Below are 19,941 nucleotides of genomic sequence, written 5' to 3'. Positions count from 1 at the left end.
ATAACAGAGAGGTCAGTTGGTGCATGAAATCCTGCACTGGCAACGCTTCCGCAGCTATAGCGGCAGCGTGGCTCGCTATTTCTTCAGGGGACTTACATCGAGTTGTCGACTCCACGCCACGTCGAGTTGTTGCACTTCGTCGGGAAAAAGGAGGTCCGGCACAATATTAGCAGGTATCCCATGACTTTTTTAACCTCAGTGTATAAAACATGGTTATAATTAAGGCACAGCTATTCGCATAGATCCATTGTGGGCTGTAACCATCGTAAGGCAGCGAATGTTGGTAGATATTCTAATGCGTTAATTCGGACCCCATTTAAGCTGAAAAAAAAAATTAGTTCCAATTTTGACCACCACGTGCAAATTTGACGCTGTCCATAATCTAGTCGAAATCTCCGGTGATCATATTGAAAACACCTGCAAGCGGAGGTTAAAAATAACATCGACATTACGCCTTTCTCACTTTTTGACTTTAGTTCCCACGTCCCATTCCTAATATATTACATATGAAAACATTTCTGTACGTCTTTCTTGCATTTTCAGCGCCAGATGTCCACCTGATGGCCAAAACTGCAACCGATTTTTTCAGCGTAAATACTCTCTGCATTAACGCATTATAATATCCACCAAGTTTCGCTACCATACGATAGTTACTGAGTTGCTACACTTAAATTATAAACACCCAATACGTAAACCGATGTTATATATAGGTACATAGCCATATGTTAATATGGATATCTTTGCACATAGTATTTCAGTTCAGCCAGTTTACTCACGACACACAAAAAGTAAAGAGCTTATTTATTTGTTACTTCCCCATGTGCGTCTTTTCAGCGATACATTCCGCCCTGACTGCATTTTTACGGATGGCAATGCGCAACCTCATCGAATATCGCACGTGGAGTAACTGTTGGAACGAGAGCATATTCAGAGAAATGACTGGCCGGTCCGTTCGTGCGACTTAAATCCCATGTAGGAGGCGTCGTGGAGACGTATTCCAGCTCCAGCGCCACCCAGCAGTTGTCAACCGCCCTGCTGGAGGAATGGAACTCCCTGCCACAAGAACTTCATTTCAACCTTGTGGGGAGCACGAGAGCGCGTTGCACAGTCTGTGGTGATCACACACCGACAAAGAGCCATGTCTCGCATTTTTTACTATCCAGGGGACCATATAAAATCACCGTGACCTCAGTGTAAGTACTGCCTTTGAATCAAAGCGTCATTTCGCTTTGTCTCATTGCGTATTTCTTTCAGCTGTCTTCTGTACTGTACTACGCTGTAGCAGTTCGTTCTATGTAAGGACCAAGTTTCATAGAGTCACGTTACTTAGCAGTGACATATTATGCGGAAGTTACTTTCATTTTTAACACTTGAAGCGACCCGGTGGACGCACATGACAACGCAAATAAGACTCACATTGCCTTTCAAACTTTTAAAGTACATCCATGCTCATAAATAAAGGATAATGTTGATACATGGTGAAACAACACTCTTGTAGGCGGTTTGCGGGTTTAAATAACCTCGGGGTATGACCATGCGGTGCATTTGACCTGCGGTCATCGCACGATGGTGCTGGCAACAGTCCACATACGCAGAGGTGTGTTGGTGCATGTCAGAGTACGGTGCAGCGAGTAAGTGTGCAGGCATTTTCGGATGTGCTAATGGTGACTGTGTGTTTAAAATGGCTCAAAGAACACATATTGGTGATGTTATGAGGGGTAGAATAATGGAGCGACTGGAGGCTGGTCAAACACAGCAGGTCATAGCACGGGCCCTCCGTGTGCCACAAAGTGTGATCTCAAGATTATGGCAACGATTACAGCAGACAGGAAACGTGTCCAGACGCTACAGTACGGGACGTCCACAGTGTACAATATCACAAGAAGACCGATATCTCACCATCAGTGCCCGCAGACGGCCACGGAGTACTGCAGGTAGCCTTGCTCGGGACCTTACCGCAGCCACTGGAACAGTTGTCTCCAGACACACAGTCTACAGACTACTGAACAGACATGGTTTTTTCGCCCGGAGACCTGCAAGATGCATTCCACTGACCCCTGGTCACAGGAGAGCCCGTAAAGCCTGGTGCCAAGAACGCAGTACATGGTCATTGGAACAGTGGTCCCAGGTTATGTTCACGGACGAGTCCAGGTGTAGTCCGAACAGGGATTATCGCTGGGTTTTCATCTGACATGAACCAGGAATCAGATACCAACCTCTTAATGTCCTTGAAAGGGGCCTTTCTGGAGGTCGTGGTTTGATGGTATTATGATTGGTGCATGTACACCCCTGATATCTTTGACAGAGGAACTGTAACAGGTCAGGTGTATCGGGACGTCATTTTGCACCAGTATGTCCGCCTTTTCAGGGGTGCAGTGGGGTCCCACCTTCCTTCTGATGGATGATAACGCACGGCCCCACCGAGCTGCCATCGTGGAGGAGTACCTTGAAACAGAAGATATCAGGCAAAAGGAGTGGCCTGCCTGTTCTCCAGACCTAAACCTCATCGAGCACGTCTGAGATGCTCTCGGTCGACGTATCGCTGCATTCTTCAATCCCCTAAGACACTTCAGGAGCTCCGACAAGCACTGGTGCAAGAATGGGAGGCTACACCCCAGCAACTGCTCGACCACCTGAACCAGAATATGCCAACCTGTTGTGCGGCCTGTGTACGTGTGCATGGTGATCATATCCCATGCTGATGTTGCGGTACATGCACAGGAAACAGTGGCGTTTTGTAGCACATGTGTTTCGGGATGGTTTTCTCAACTTATCACCAATACCGTGGACCTACAGATCTGCGTCGTGTGTGTTCCCTATGTGCCTATGCTACTAGCACCAGTTTTGTGTAGTGCCACGTTGTGTGTCACCACATTCTGCAATTATCCTTAATTTATGAGCATGAGTGTATTTCAAGTCTACTGAATACAGCAAACCTGATGTTACAGGTCGTTTCCGAAGAATTTTACGTTTCAACCCTTCTCATCCACACTCCATTCCAACGGGCAGTAGAAGCATCTTAATTCGACAGTATTTTTATACAAATAATGAGTCATGTATATACTAAACTTGGTTGACGTTACCCCAGACGTAGCTGAGCTATGTCGCGATGTGATCCCCAGCCCTCACGAGGGTACGCTCAACAACTCACTAATGTTTCATCGCAGTCGGATAAGTGCTTTAGAAACGCATAGAAGATGAACAACTATATTTTAACTTTTACAGATCTTCAAGGCGATGATCAGTACAAATGCTCCTTTGTACGAAGGAGAACAACCTGAACGCAAGGATGTCTCTGCTGGGGGGGGGGGGGGGGGGGGAGTTGGTCTACATCTGCAGACTTCGCTCAGAACACGCTTCTAAAAGTGACCAATTCTTTTTAAGAACATCCATTAAGGGGACCGTGACTAAAATAGGAAAGTCACTCGTAACTGCCATGAAGGTGTATAGCAACGTCAGCTAACACTCCGACAGCCCAGGTCATTCTTTCCTATAATATTTTATATAGGCAATAGATTTATCGACGTACTGAAACGTTGAGCTGCGCAATTGCTAATACGTCACTGGCCGAGAACTTTGCTGCACGATAAAATTAATACTCACAGTGTACATCGCCTTTGGCACTCCGGTAATTATCGTTTTCTTTTAAAACTGAGCGCTGAATGTCGTTATCGAAATTCGATAGGTCGTGGAAGGAGGAACTCATCGACATAACAGCCGTGTGAATATTTCGGAAGCAAAGGCTGGCATGTGAGTGCTGTTTTCCACAGTACACTGCGGGTATAAATTGTAACTGAGGCAGTTTAATGCTTCATGTGCATTAGGTTAGTTTTGAACGTAGATTCTCGCTATGTCTAATTTTTCCCTCATGTGAGTAGATTATTGTAAAATACACTCCTGGAAATGGAAAAAAGAACACATTGACACCGGTGTGTCAGACCCACCATACTTGCTCCGGACACTGCGAGAGGGCTGTACAAGCAATGATCACACGCACGGCACAGCGGACACACCAGGAACCGCGGTGTTGGCCGTCGAATGGCGCTAGCTGCGCAGCGTTTGTGCACCGCCGCCGTCAGTGTCAGCCAGTTTGCCGTGGCATACGGAGCTCCATCGCAGTCTTTAACACTGGTAGCATGCCGCGACAGCGTGGACGTGAACCGTATGTGCAGTTGACGGACTTTGAGCGAGGGCGTATAGTGGGCATGCGGGAGGCCGGGTGGACGTACCGCCGAATTGCTCAACACGTGGGGCGTGAGGTCTCCACAGTACATCGATGTTGTCGCCAGTGGTCGGCGGAAGGTGAACGTGCCCGTCGACCTGGGACCGGACCGCAGCGACGCACGGATGCACGCCAAGACCGTAGGATCCTACGCAGTGCCGTAGGGGACCGCACCGCCACTTCCCAGCAAATTAGGGACACTGTTGCTCCTGGGGTATCGGCGAGGACCATTCGCAACCGTCTCCATGAAGCTGGGCTACGGTCCCGCACACCGTTAGGCCGTCTTCCGCTCACGCCCCAACATCGTGCAGCCCGCCTCCAGTGGTGTCGCGACAGGCGTGAATGGAGGGACGAATGGAGACGTGTCGTCTTCAGCGATGAGAGTCGCTTCTGCCTTGGTACCAATGATGGTCGTATGCGTGTTTGGCGCCGTGCAGGTGAGCGCCACAATCAGGACTGCATACGACCGAGGCACACAGGGCCAACACCCGGCATCATGGTGTGGGGAGCGATCTCCTACACTGGCCGTACACAGCTGGTGATCGTCGAGGGGACACTGAATAGTGCACGGTACATCCAAACCGTCATCGAACCCATCGTTCTACCATTCCTAGACCGGCAAGGGAACTTGCTGTTCCAACAGGACAATGCACGTCCGCATGTATCCCGTGCCACCCAACGTGCTCTAGAAGGTGTAAGTCAACTAACCTGGCCAGCAAGATCTCCGGATCTGTCCCCCATTGAGCATGTTTGGGACTGGATGAAGCGTCGTCTCACGCAGTCTGCACGTCCAGCACGAACGCTGGTCCAACTGAGGCGCCAGGTGGAAATGGCATGGCAAGCCGTTCCACAGGACTACATCCAGCATCTCTACGATCGTCTCCATGGGAGAATAGCAGCCTGCATTGCTGCGAAAGGTGGATATACACTGTACTAGTGCCGACATTGTGCATGCTCTGTTGCCTGTGTCTATGTGCCTGTGGTTCTGTCAGTGTGATCATGTGATGTATCTGACCCCAGGAATGTGTCAATAAAGTTTCCCCTTCCTGGGACAATGAATTCACGGTGTTCTTATTTCAATTTCCAGGAGTGTACGAGTAAATAGTACTGTAATTGAATCCACTCTGCTATTATTCCTGTAGCTAGTTACACCCTGTCACTCTCTGATTATTGAGTTACTGGGACCATCAGCCATACTTACGTACGAGAGCTATGGTCTTTTTAACAATTCCGTTCTACAGGAAAGTGTAAATGGCTGGATTATGGGACATGCTTCCATTTGATTCACCTCTCCCGCACCCATTTCACATGATTAAATACTTGAAATACCTGTAGACCATTATTTGTTTTTATATAGCCTCCCATGTAACAGAACTCTTTTATATTTGACATAACCTCTCAGGAACCGCATAGCTTTCATTTAGCGAACCCTCACAGGATTTCTTATTCACCGTTACATAGAGGACTTTTGCCATGGCCAGTAACGTACCGAGATTTGTCCCCGATAGAACACATTTGGCACCAGTTAACACGTCAGCCCCGCCTCAGTGATATCGATGTATGACAATACCGTGATTACACTTTTCAGTAGTACATTACTCGTCCACACGTAGCATGTGTCTCTATGGACTGCCTGCGTTGTGCTGAAATTCGATCTTGGCCAGCAGGAACCCGAAAAATATGTACTACAGAACACGCATGGCACCGGTTTGCAAGTGAAGTCAGTCCCAGAACACACATGAGTGACGTCAATTACAGCAGTAACAAACACTTCGAGCAACGCACTGTAATCCATGAGCTGTGCTGACACAACTTTATATTACGAAAACAATTTCAGATGGGCTTGGACAATATGTTATTTGAAGCTTACTCGCGTGTAACTGACTGCGAGAAAGCAGCATTATCGTTGACGCTCTCTCTATTCCTTTACCTAAGAGAGATTTGGTTCGATGATTCGATGCTAACTATTGTGAAAAGATATAGTCTAGCTTCTGACTTGAGTATGGACGAATTACGACTTAAGAGAGAAGGCATTGTAACGAGACCGCCATCTTTAATTAAAGGCATTTTCTGATTTTGTGCGAGAATAATAAGCCAATAAACCAATTTCTCGGTATAATAAACGAGGTGTGCGTTGCGTACACATTTTAAAATATTTGTGCATGCCTACGAGACATTCTTTGGACTGTGGAAGCTAGAACTTGCAAACTCTATACGGTCACTATTTTAAAGACTCTTAAACAATTCCACTTCGACGGACAGGCTTCCAAAGAAATGAGAATCGGACTGTAATTAACGTAGAATAAGATTCCTACAGATTCAGTAGGCAGTTAGACGACTGGCAGAGTCTACCATGCACAGTCCCCTGAACAGAAACGTCGTCTAGTGAGATCTGTTTGGTTATTTATTCATTTCAAAGACCTAAACTCTTTTCTTAGAGAGACCGAGAACTGAAGAACTAATTCCTTAAATTAGTAATAATAATAATAAAATCAAAGCAGTAATTAAATGAATAATAATAATAAAAGCAGTTCATCGAGGTTAATTTTTGTCTCTGAAAGGAAATTTTTAACACAGATCTCCATACAATATCTGTGTTCAGTGTGAAATAATGACTCCTCTCATGAATCATGAGATCTCAGTATAAATATAACAATTTACCTTTCACGCGAGAGGGAGTTACACTGATTTCGGTTCACGAAACCATCATCACTGTAAGGAAAGCTGGACAGCATACATATCAGTACAATCGCATTTAACTACAAATTTTCCTCCAGTTACGTGCCATTGTACTGATATGTATGCTGTCCAGCTTTCCTTACAGTAATGATGGTTTCGTAAACCGAAGCCGGTAGAGGAATAAAGTTGCGTTGGCTAGCATTTTTTCAAGTATTCAAGTACTCGACAATTGTAGACTGTTGCTTTAAGAAAAGTATGAAGATTTACAATTGCGGGCCAGTTTGCCTAAGGAGAGGACAGAACGGCTTTGTTACAGCCTTCCCAACCGAGTCAGTGCAAGCGTCCAGCCAACAGGGACTGGCAAGTGGGCTCGTACTGCCAATTTGATTTAATTTTGCAATCACTGAAATGACACCACATATCCTCTAAACCCGTGAAGTTTCATTTCGTTTCCTCCTTGTTGTGTCTAGACAAGACAGCCTAGACACAATGAGAGGAAGCCGAAAGGCACGCGCTACGCCAAAGCAGGGTGCGTGAGGTCTGAAACAGGATACGTAATGAATGCTATAAAGAAAAGTACGTATCTTCTGGAATACTTAACTTTAATCCATCCTTTTAGTACATCTGGAGATTGTGGCGATACAAGTGAGACTCTTTAGATACATGCAATGTTACTAATGGCGCCTTGCTAGGTCGTAGCCATTGACTTAGCTGAAGGCTATTCTAACTATTGGCTCGGCTAATGAGCAATGCTTCGTCCATGTAGTCGCTAGCAAAGTCGTCCGTACAACTGGGGCGAGTGCTAGTCCGTATCTCGAGACCTGCCTTGTGGTGGCGCTCGGTCTGCGATCACACAGTGGCGACACGCGGGTCCGACATGTACTAATGGACCGCGGCCGATTTAAAACTACCACCTAGCAAGTGTGGTGTCTGGCGGTGACACCACACTCCTGTAGTTGTGTCATTCTCTTTTTTTGTGAGGCAGCGCAGTTTCCATCTACTGGTAGCGACCAAGATTTTCGAGGGGTATCCCCGCGTTGTAGGACATATTCTGGAACTGGAACTTTCCTGCCGAATGCTCCGAGCCGGGACTCCCTCTGGGCCACTACCTCCTCGCCTGGTGTTGAGTGCAGAGTCCTTGACTGCCCAATGCGTCATTACTCGAATTCGCACAGTTCATGTATGGTGCACAACGATTATAGCAAGTCAAAGCAATGCGACAGAAATAAAGGGTCTGTGACTATTCCGGTTTCAAGGGACACTGTAGAGGCTGAACTTCCGCGAAGATTGCAAGTTGGAAAGACATACAGACAGAACTGAAGCTGTGTGGATGTGTCGGAAGAGTACTACAATGTCGACAAAACGATGCCGAGATTTTTTCGGAACTGATATCTGTAAAGCTGGAATTAACACATACGGGTCGACTGCTGTGGGCTTGAGTCGGCAGACCGGTTTGATGCCGCTCTCTGCGCTACTCTACTGTGTGCAAAACTCTTCATCTCTCCGTAGCTCTTGCGACCGACATCCATTTGAATGTGATTACTGTATTCGGAGGTGAGTCTTCCTCTACAGTTTTTACTCCCCACGCTTCCATCCTTTATCAAACTGACGATTCCTTGATGCCTTGGTATGTGTACTGATAATCGATCCTTCTTTTAATCAACTTGTGCACAAATTTGCTTTCTTCACAATTTGGGTCAGTACCCCCAAATTAGTTACCCGATCCACCCATCTAATCTTTAGCATTCTTTCGTAGCACCACATTTCAAAAATTCACTTCTTGCCTGAAATGCTTATCATCCACGTTTCAATTTCCATACAGAAATACACAACAGACAATACCTTCAGAAAAGATTTCCTATCACTTACATTAGTTCTGAGTGTACTTTTTCTGTGATCTTTGTCTTGCTATTCCCAGCTGCGTTTCATATCGTCTCTATTTCACCAATCATTATTTATCTTGTTACTCAAATAGCAAAACTCATCTACTGCTTCTAGAGTCTACTTTTAGTGTCTAATTTCCTCAGAACTGCTTGATTTAATCCACTATACACCACTAGCCTTGTTGCAATTCGGTAGAGGCATGTAAGTCTAAAGTGCGTATAGGCTATACAGGGTAGTCGGGAATTCCCGTTACAAACTTCTAGGTCTTGTAGAGGGGAGTGAGTACGTAATAGTTTGAATAGGAACACATGTCCGGAAACGTACCGTTTTCGTGCTACAGCCGTTTGAAAACATGTTTGCTAGGTATGTTTGCAACACGGTAGTCATAGTGAAGGGTGTTTAAGTCAGATCGGCTGATGTCACTTGACATCCTATCCTACCTCACTGACCTGGTTGGGCCTCATTCAAGCGTCTGCCAGTGTTTTAGCAACACGGTTGAGTACAAGTTTGCAGAAAACACGGACATGATCTTCCTGGATGGTGAACCTCACGGCAATGGAAGAGCTGCTCGTCGCCTTTATCAAGATCCTTCTCCACAACTTCAGACTACATCGCGTACTCTTTTCGCCACAATCACGCAGCGGTTTCGAGAAAGGACATCTTCCAGCGGCGCTCCAGGGAGGCCCCACACGCCCGAACTGGAAGAGGTGTTAGTGCATCACGTTGATGAGAACCCGTCAACAAGTACACGAGCAGTCTCATTGTCTATTAATGAGTGGAACTGTAAAACACGTGATTCACTGGATGACGCCCAGTCAACTACTTGTAAAAATGGTCGCATTAGCAACACGTTTTCAAATGGTTGTAGCACGGAAATGGTACGTTTCTGAACGTGGGTTCCTATTCAAAATATTATGTATTCACTCCCCACTACAAGTCCTAGAAGTTTGTAGCGGGAATTTCTGACCACATTCTACAATTATTGGCTTTGTTATGTTGAACCCATGAAGTGTTGAAACGACAGGAGTGGCAAGAGGTAATGTACTCTTCGTTGGACGCATCTGAAGGAACAGAATAACAACTAGAGTCGTTGAATTGGTTTTCACATTTTTGATTACGGACATATTACTGACGAAATAATTTCCTTTACCTTTGTTCGCCCACATCAATATTTGCAGGGTACTGAAGAGTAAATTTTGCAGCGGTCCACAGAAATATATGACTGTGTTTAAATGAAACACAAATGATGCTTTCGCAGAGCTACCCGTTTTTCTTTAAGTTATGTGTAGATGTTACACCATTCGCTATTAAAAGTTTTCAATATCAAGTTTTGCTTTCGTTTCGACAGAGGCACTTCATTACTTCGCTGTCTTGCTTCACATCTATTCGTGAAAATTCTTCAGGAAGTGTAAAATACTTAGTAACGACAAGAAACTCTTTTGATCGACCTGTAACTCGGTTTTGGATGCGAGTTGAGTGAACTTTTGCCAGCTAGTTCTCTTCGGACTAAAAGCCGATTTCTTGATTTCAGATGCGTTTACTAGACTGTCGCATAATGAAGAGAGTGTAAAAAGTCTCCAAAAACTGTCTCCTATTCCTACGAGTGGCGGTATTGCTCAAAACAAGAAGTCGCTGTACTGGCCGAGATATGCGCCTACCTGTCCTCTCAGTTCCGTCTGTCTGTCAGGTAGTAAGTACACATTATAGGCAGTGTTGCGTGTGGGTACCACGCATCCTGACATATCCCCAGCCCCATTTTTGCATTGAATCGCCCACTATTTCGAATACACCTAGCTCCATTCGCTTTGAATCAGATGCATTGGTCACACTCCTTTAATGTTTGCGCATTGTCGATGGCTGTGCATACGAGTATACTACTCCCTTTAAACGCCCTCATATCCAAAAAGTCCACGGATTCAGGTCCGATGAGCCGGGAGGCCACGCTTCTGCACCTCGTCTAGCAATCAACTGGCCAAGAAATGTCGCGTGAGGTACCACCGCAAGCTGAACGTGCCCTTCGCGCTTAAACCAGTCTTTCTGCCCAATAGTGCCGGCGATTCTTCGTGCAGAAAGCGGTGATAAGTAGCACCTGTTAATCTGTTCCATAGACTGTGTGGCCCCATTAGGCTGTCAGGAGCAGTTCCTGGCTTTCAGGTAAAGTGGAAAGAGATAACGCACATTTTGGAAACGTTATCTAAGTCCCGTAAGTTACGTATGGAAAAATATAAATGCTTGCCAAACGTTTAGCACACATTAATCGTCTCTGAGAAAAATATCGCTTCTGTAAATATATCAATGAAACTGAAATTTTAAACAGTATATAAAAATGACTGTATTATGCCAAACTTTCCTCCTGAGGTAGGTAAGATGACGCACCATGGGTAGTAGAGATCACTCAAGATTGTACTTCTGGAACTTGTTAGTTAAGTAAAAGGATGAGTCTAGCAGACTGTAGCTTTTATTAAATTACAAATCAAGAGAAACTATGAAGGAGTTAGACAAGGCCTAACTGTCATAATCGCGTGTGGTAATTTATACAAAAGTAAAAACTGAATGAAACTGATCGTAAGTAGATTACTTACGAACAGAGAAACTGCAAGATAGGAAGTATTATTCTACTTTTGTATAACTGTAATTTTTTCTGCTTTTTCTTCTAATCTCTTCCACAAATCGCACATTAGTTGTTCTAAACTGAACAATCTACATCCATTCACCGTTTGCACGCTACACATTGTAACCAGTCAGCTTTCCATTGGGTTTCAGAGTGAAGTTCTGGACATTCTACACATTCATCTTCATCTTCATCGAATTCCTCTGAGTCAGCACAGCGTTGGCCGCATTTCTCAAATCATCTGCACTTCAAGAAGTTCGGATCGTTATCCGTTTACAGGTATTGGGTATGATATATTTAACCTCCAGGCACAACGGAGGTGATATACACACATGAAAACAAGTTTTGCATCACGTCGGTTCCAAGAGTTCCGGAACATGTACAGAAAATTGGAATAGAGATCAACAAAACTATCATTTCCGCCCTTTTTAATGCTCATGAAAACCACACATTGCATGTTGTGCCACCATATAGCGAGACCTTCAAGGCACTGTTGGTCCAAATTGTCCCTCTCCTCAACGGCGATTCGGCGTAGATCCCTCAGAGTGGTTGGTGGGTCACGTCGTCCATAAACAACCCTTTTCAATCTATCCCAGGCATGTTCGGTATGGTTCATGTCAGGAGAACATGCTGGCCACTCTAGTCGAGCGATTACCTTATCCTGAAGGAAGTCATTCACAAGATGTGCACGATGGGGGCGAGAATTGTCGTCCATGAAGAAGAATGCCTCGCCAATATTCCGCCGATATGGTTGCACTATCGGTAGGAGGATGGCATTCACGTATCGTACAGATGCTACGGTGCCTTCCATCACCAGCAGCGGCGTACATCGGCCCCACATAATGCCACCCCAAAACAGCAGGGAACCTCCACCTTGCTGCAGTCCCTGGACAGTGTAACTAAGGCGTTCAGCCTGACCGGGTTGCCTGCAAACACGTCTCCGGCGATTGTCTAATTGAAGACATATGCGACACTCATCGGTGAAGAGAACGTGGCCGGCCGCTGTGGCCGAGCGGTTCCAGGCATTTCAGTCCGGAATCGCGCTGCTGCTACGGTCGCAGGTTCGAATCCTGCCTCGGGCATGGTTGTGTGTGATGTCCTTAGGTTAGTTTGGTTTAAGTAGTTCTAAGTCTAGGGGACTTATAACCTCTGATGTTAAGTCCCATACTGCTTAGAGCCATTTGAAGAGAACGTGATGCCAATCCTGAGCGGTCCATTCGGCATGTTGTTGGGCCCATCTGTACCGTGCTGGATGGTGTCGTGTTTGCAAAGATGGATCTCGCTATGGACGTCGGGAGTCATGCAGCCTATTACGCACAGTTTAAGCCGTAACACGACGTCCTGTGGCTGCACGAAAAGCATTATTCAACATGGTGGCGTTGCTGTCAGGGTTTCTCAGAGCCATAACCCGTAGCTAGCGGTCACCAACTGCGGTAGTAGCCCTTGGGCGGCCTGAGCGAGGCATGTCATTTACATTTACTGTCTCTCTGTATCTCCTCCATGTCCGAAGAACATTGCTTTGGTTCACTCCGAGACGCCTGGACACTTCCGTTGCTCAGAGCCCTTCCTGGCACGAAGTAACAATGCGGACGCGACCGAACCGCGGTATTGACCGTCTAGGCATGGTTGAACCACAGACAACACGAGCCGTTATCCCCCTTCCTGGTGGAATGACTGGAACTGATCGTTAGTCGGACCCCCTCCGTCTAATAGGCGCTGCTCATGCATGGTTGTTTACATCTTTGAGCGGGTTTAGTGACATCTCTGAACAGTCGGAGGGACTGTGTCTGTGATTCAATATCCACAGTCAACGTCTATCTTCAGCAGTTCTGGGAACCGACCTGATGCAAAACTTTTTTTAATGTGTGTAGACCAACTGTACTACACTGAAGGCGCGAAACGTCCGCACGATCAGTTGGAACCCGTTTTATGTTTGCGTCTTCTCTCCCGCTGCTTTCATGCGCCCACTGCCATAATGTGGCAGTGAAGAAGACGCACCTTGCCTTTTCCGCTGTAAAAATTCCGAACTAACAATAAACACTCCACAAGCCGTTATCATTAACCTGTCTATCGCTTGCATTATGGGGTTTTTCGTTAATTCCTTTGTGTGCCCATTATATAACTAGACCTCACTATCTTAGTGAAATTTAAAACAGTAAGCAAGGCCAGTCGGTGGCAAAATATTATCTCCTAAAACTTACGAACATGCTCACAGTCACACGACATTTTTTTCTGTAGAATTTGCAGCACGAACAGACTGGTGCTACCACATATTGGCGAGTATGAAAACGGAAAGTGCGTCTTCTCTCCTAGCCGCCTTAACTCTACTTGCTTTACTCTACACTGACACTGAAGCAATCGTCATGTATCATCTCCACAACTGATCGAGAAGCTGCATCTGCTCACACGTGCGTATTGTGGTAATTTACTACGCCGCAGTGAGACGACCTACACCACCGAATATTACACATAACTCGTCACAAGTTAAGCAGACCATCTCTCGACACGTATTGGTTTCTGGACGTATAATTATAGGAACTTTTCTTCTAGTTTTGGCCAATACTACCTCCTGCAGAAATACGCGACACTTTCTTTTAAAGACCCTATAATCGGGATTTTTGCATATCACGACGGGATGTTCGTTTTCAAAACGAAAATGGGGACGTTCCGACCTAAATATAAATAGCCATAGGTCGTGCCTGGATAGCTCAGTCGGTAAGAAAGTTAAGGTTCCAGGTTTAAGACAGTTTTGACTAGCGAGGAGGAATGGAAACAGCGTCCAGCCCGCGGCCGACGGGATGGTTCCCTCGGGATATCTTTGCCTCGTCCGACAGGAAACGCTGAAAAGCCAACTGCACCGACGGCGGCGTGTGACACCTGGTCTTGCAGCTGCCGGCGACGCAGACCTAGGTCTGAGCGCGGTGGCCAAGGCTGCCATGCCCGCTAGGGACGGCAGCCGCCGTGCACTGCAGGTTGCATACAGTGCAAGGCGGCAACAGGTCGGCGCGCTCAGCCGCCGGCGTTGGAGGGGGAACAATCACCCCTCACTGCCGCCCCGCCTAGGAAGGCTACAGCTGTGCGGGGGCGGGGACGGTCTAGCCTCTGAAAGGCTGTGTGGGCTCCAGTCAAGCCACCACAGAGGCGCAACCAGTGGGGAGACGCTGTCACAGGCGACGGAGCATACGAAGTACTGTGTATCGGTCGCCATAGACCGACCGGTCGCTTCCACAGTAAGAATAAGCACAATTGCCTAAAAATTTGTCACCTCGGGGATATGGTGCTAACACCACGTAACACTGTCCTAGTCTCGATACTGACCTCGTTACCCCGAGTTAGTGACTCTTAAAGTCTCTTCACGTATAGCACATCCAGGTGAAGCCACTCACTGACGATTAGCTCCAGTAGAGCCGCCAAACTGCAGGATTTTTTATTGCTAATTTTCACTTCCTGTTCCGAGTATCTCCCGAAATTTTCTGTGGCGTAACATCAATAAAGACCGCAAAGTGAGGAACGTACGTGTGCAGCCCTATGAACGAGTCTGTTCTCACTGAGGAACAAGGAACTGTCCGTAGCATATTTATCAAAAAGATATACATGATTCAGTCAAATTAATGTGCGCACTTGTCAAAAGCCTGAATAACCACATTTTGCACCACATACGCGCAAGAAGAGAGCTCTGGAAGCTGTGGTAAGTCCACTGCTGTGGCCAGTTGTACTAGGTCTCTGTTGAGGATCCATGGCACGAACAGCACTACCCAGGTGGTCCCACAGATTCTCGACTGGATTAAATTCAACATGCACACACAATGTGAGCTGTGTGACACGTTATGTTCTCCTGCAATCCCAGGACCTACATGCCTCGCTCACACCTACGTGCTGAAGGCACATGCGTACTTGAGTTGATCCACTGTTCCTCCCAGAGAGAGTGCCACAAAAACATTTCCCGGGCCATGAAGCTACCTCCTCCAGCTTGGACCCTTCCGATGATTGTTGCGGGGCTGTACACGCCATTGGCCATCTGTCCGGTGGAGAATAAAACGCGATTCTTCTGAAAAGGCCACCTATCGGCACTAAGTGGACGTACTGGCGCGCAAATTCCAGCCTTCGCAGCCGATGAACAGCAGTCAGCATGGGTGCACGAACCATGAACCTGCTGTAGGGGCCCATAAGCAGCAATGTACGTTGAGGAGACACTGTCGGCAGCCACTTACCTTATCTGCGCTGTCAGCTACTTCTTATCCACGAACATTTCTGCAGTTGCCGTTCACCTCTGTCACCTATAGCTCGTGGTGTACCACGGTTGTCTTGGCATCGATTTCGGACAGCTTCATTTTGCTATGCACCGTTATTTTAACCACAGAAGTATATGAATAGTGTAAAAACTTGGCTGTTTCCGAAAGCCAATGATCGCTTTGGTCGTCAGGGGAATCGCTCCGTTTCCGCATTACGACAACGACCGCATTGTAACCCCCTGGTCCTCTTGAGATGCTTTATACAGGGTGGTACAAAAAGGTACGTCCAAACTTTCAGGAAACATTCCTCACACACAAATAAAGAAAAGATGTTATGTAGACATGTGTCCGGAAACGCTTAATTCCGATGTTAGAGCTCATTCTAGTTTCGTCAGTATGTACTATACTTCCTCGATTCACCGCCAGTTGGCCCAATTGAAGGAAGGTAATGTTGACTTCGGTGGTTGTGTTGACATGCGACTCATTGCTCTACAGTACTAGCATCAAGCACATCAGTACGTTGCATCAACAGGTTAGTGTTCATCACGATCGTGGTTTTGCAGTCAGTGCAATGTTTAGAAATGCGGAGTTGGCAGATAGCCATTTGATGTATGGATTAGCACGAGGCAATAGCTGTGGCGCGGTACGTTTGTATCGAGACAGATGAGGCTTCATTCCAACGTGATCAAATTGTAAATTTTCACAATCAACATGTGTGGGCTGACGAGAATCCGCACGCAATTGTGCAGTCACGTCATCAACACAGATTTTCTGTGAACGTTTGGGCAGGCATTGTTGGTGATGTCTTGATTGGGCCCCATGTTCTTCCACTTACGCTCAATGGAGCACGTTATCATGATTTCATACGGGATACTCTACCTGTGCTGCTAGAACATGTGCCTTTACAAGTACGACACAACATGTGGTTCATGCACGATGGAGCTCCTGCACATTTCAGCCGAAGTGTTCGTACGCTTCTCAACAACAGATTCGGTGACCGATGGATTGGTAGAGGCGGACCACACTCTCCTGACCTCAGCCCTCTTGACTTTCATTTATGGGGGCATTTGAAAGCTCTTGTCTACGCAACCCCGGTACCAAATGTAGAGACTCTTCGTGCTCGTATTGTGGACGGCTGTGATACAATACGCCATTCTCCAGGGCTGCATCAGCGCACCAGGGATTCCATGCGACGGAGGATGCATGTATCCTCGCTAACGGAGGACATTTTGAACATTTCCTGTAACAAAGTGTTTGAAGTCACGCTGGTACGTTCTGTTGCTGTGTGTTTCCATTCCATGGTTAATGTGATTTGAAGAGAAGTAATAAAATGAGCTCTAACATGGAAAGTAAGCGTTTCCAGCACATGTCCACATAACATATTTTCTGTCTTTGTGTGTGAGGAATGTTTCCTGAAAGTTTGGCCGAACCTTTTTGTAACACCGTATACACCCTCCACTGTTAGTGGAGTCACCTGCCTTTGTAGGTGATTGTTACACGTTGACTTCAAACACAGACAGTGGTTAAGTTAATGTGACTGTACATTTGATCACTGAACATGTTACAATAAACGTGACGACTCGTCTTCACTCTAACGTAAATGTATGCGCCCTAGTAACCTTCCCGAAAAGGCCGTAAAAATATCACAGAATCACTTCTACACTGAAGAACACATTCTGCACACAGACGGTTGAACGCCTCATTGGGCTGTCGGTGGACTCGACGCCCCACATCCAATGACAGCAGGAAAAATCTCGATTCGTAGACCCACACTACCCGCCACCAGTCAACTTCCGTCTAGTTTATGTATTCTTTGCACCATCGAAGGCGTGTAGTTTTATGTACTTTCCAGAAACTTTACGAGTTATCCCATTATAGGTGTCCAGTAGACACTATGTTCGCTTGGAGGCTGGCAGTGACGGACAGTAGCAGTTGCTATCCTGTTTGAAACGTATCATCAAGGACAGGACGTGACAGTCGTAGAATTCGCACCAGACTCTAGCGTCCAACACGACTACCTTCTGTGCTTTCCGCTGTTGAGAAAGAATGACGTATTAGTTCTCTACAGAGATTCAGACACCTCACCGAATGTGTCCGCACTAGACATGGGGGGGGCTCCATGTGGTTCCCCAATCATGCAGCGACCGTAAACCATAAAATTACCAAATATTCAGCAACCAGTCGCAAAATCATGTTTTATTTATTCACTTTTGCAAATCTATTTCATCTGACTAACATCCACCATCGGTGCTTTCAACCAGTATGTGCCCTGAGTTGTAATACTGTCTTAAGCAGAGGTCAAACAAAGTGAGCTCCGCTTAAGACAGTATTATAACTCAGGGCACATACTGGTTGAAAGCACCGATGGTGGCTGTTAATCAGATGAAATAGATTTGCAAAAGTGAATAAATAAAACATGATTTTGCGACTGGTTGCTGAATATTTGGTAAACCCAAAATTATTTGTCGGCTTAGAGGTGGTGGGATACTTCTGATCACGTAATGTAGCTGAAGGAGGTAATGTGTGTAAAAGCCTAGAGGAGGCCTATGCGTAACAGCGGACGTCGAATGGTTGATGATGACTGCAGATGGAAATTTGTAGTTTGTTGGGCCGATCGCTTTTTTCATGATCATGATGATGATGATGATCATCATCATCATCAACACCATAATTCTTGATAGTGGCTAGATAGGATTGTGTAAAAAATAATGGAATGAGTAAAGATTGGGACTTTGTACAGGTGCTGATGACCGCGTAGTTGACCGCCCCACAAACTAAATATCATCATGCGATAGCTTTTCACTTCCCTATTCAGTTTCTTGTTAGACTATCGATGGTCGAACCCCTACTGTGGTGTCGCCTGTCAGCTGAATATACGACATTCGGCTGGCCTGGGACACTGGGCCGGCCGGGGTGGCCGAGCGGCTCTAGGCACTACAGTCTGGAACCACGCGACCGCTACGGTCGCAGGTTCGAATCCTGCCTCGGGCATAGGATGTGTGTGATGTCCTTCGGTTAGTTAGGTTTAAGTAGTTCTAAGTTCTAGGGGACTGGTGACCTTAGAAGTTAAGTCCCATAGTGCACAGAGCCATTTGAATCATTTTTGGGACACCGGATGATCATGTGAGAAGAAATTCGAGAGGAATATGGCACTGCTTAATGACCTACAAGTTCTTACCTAGAGTGACAATGGCAACTAAAGCGTGCAGGCTTCGATGACAACTTGCGAACCCGAGGATTACGCGATCGGCGGAGCGGCAGACGGCCGGACACCGAGGTGCGCAGAGAGAGTGGGACCCACCTACGGAGGAGAGCCGCGACGTCCTGCCTGTGCTGACGATGGAGAGGGAGTCCTTGCGCTCGTGCGCGGAGGCTGCGGCGGCGGCGTCCAGCTCGTACTTGGAGAGCGAGCCCCCGCGCGGCCGGCCGCCCGCCTCCTGCTTGATGCCGAGGGCGCGGGCGGAGCGCGCGGAGCCGCGCCGGCTGCGCGGCCGCTCCTCGCAGCCCACCGGGTCGTCGTCGCCCAGGTCCAGCTCCTCCGTGCTCGAGCGCAGGTCCGCCGCGTCCTCCTTGAAGCCCAGGCCCAGCTTGCACGGCACCTCACCTGCAACGGCGACGGCGGCGAGCCCCTTAAAATGTCATCCTACCACAGCGTTTACAATAAGTTTCGTGGAATTATATACCGGGAGATCAAAAAGTCAGTATAAATTTGAAAACCTAATAAACCACGTAATAAAGTAGATGGAGAGGTACAAATTGACACACATGCTTGGAATGACCTGGGGTTTTATTAGAACCAAAAAAATACAAAAGTTCAAAAAATGTCCGACAGATGGCGCTGGACAGCAAAACGTCAGTGACTGCGCATGACAAACGTGTATAAAAGGAGCTGCAATGAGAGAGAGAATCCGATGCGCCAGCAGTCGCAGCATGTTGACGTTACCGAAAAGTCGCTTTTAGTGAACCTGTATTGTCAGAATGGGGAATGTGCTAGTTCAGCGTTACGATCCTATCGCCATAGGAAGGGGATTCGAACGGGTAAAGGTCCGTTGACAAATGCAGCTGTGGCGAGAATGGTTTCGAAGTTCAAAGCTGCGGGTTGTTCACACGATAGACCCCGTAGTGGCCGACCGAGCACAAGGCGTAATGCTACTGAGACAGTTCAGGAAGAAATGTAGACTGTAGCGGGTTTGTCTATGCACGGGGAAGTCAGCGCTCGTGCAGTCGCACGTCGCACCGGCATTCCATACACTACTGTTTGGTTGGCACTCAGGCGTACCCTCCGATGCTATCCGTACAAAATCCATCGGCAT

The 19,941-nt window shown here is 46.9% G+C and overlaps 1 protein-coding gene across 1 annotated transcript in view; it reads right to left on the bottom strand.

The window, feature by feature from the left end:
• The window catches only part of LOC126424647 (serine/arginine repetitive matrix protein 1), a 653,808-nt gene that overhangs the window by 175,017 nt on the left and 458,850 nt on the right, over positions 1 to 19,941 (bottom strand). The window contains exon 6 of the mRNA XM_050087379.1: positions 18,930 to 19,232. Within this exon, the coding sequence (XP_049943336.1) occupies positions 18,930 to 19,232 (303 nt within the window). The remainder of the gene's footprint in view (positions 1 to 18,929; positions 19,233 to 19,941) is intronic.

This window comes from Schistocerca serialis, chromosome 10 (genome assembly GCF_023864345.2).
Source record: "Schistocerca serialis cubense isolate TAMUIC-IGC-003099 chromosome 10, iqSchSeri2.2, whole genome shotgun sequence".
Lineage (NCBI taxonomy): Eukaryota > Metazoa > Arthropoda > Insecta > Orthoptera > Acrididae > Schistocerca > Schistocerca serialis.
This window is presented reverse-complemented; position numbering and strand designations above follow the sequence as displayed.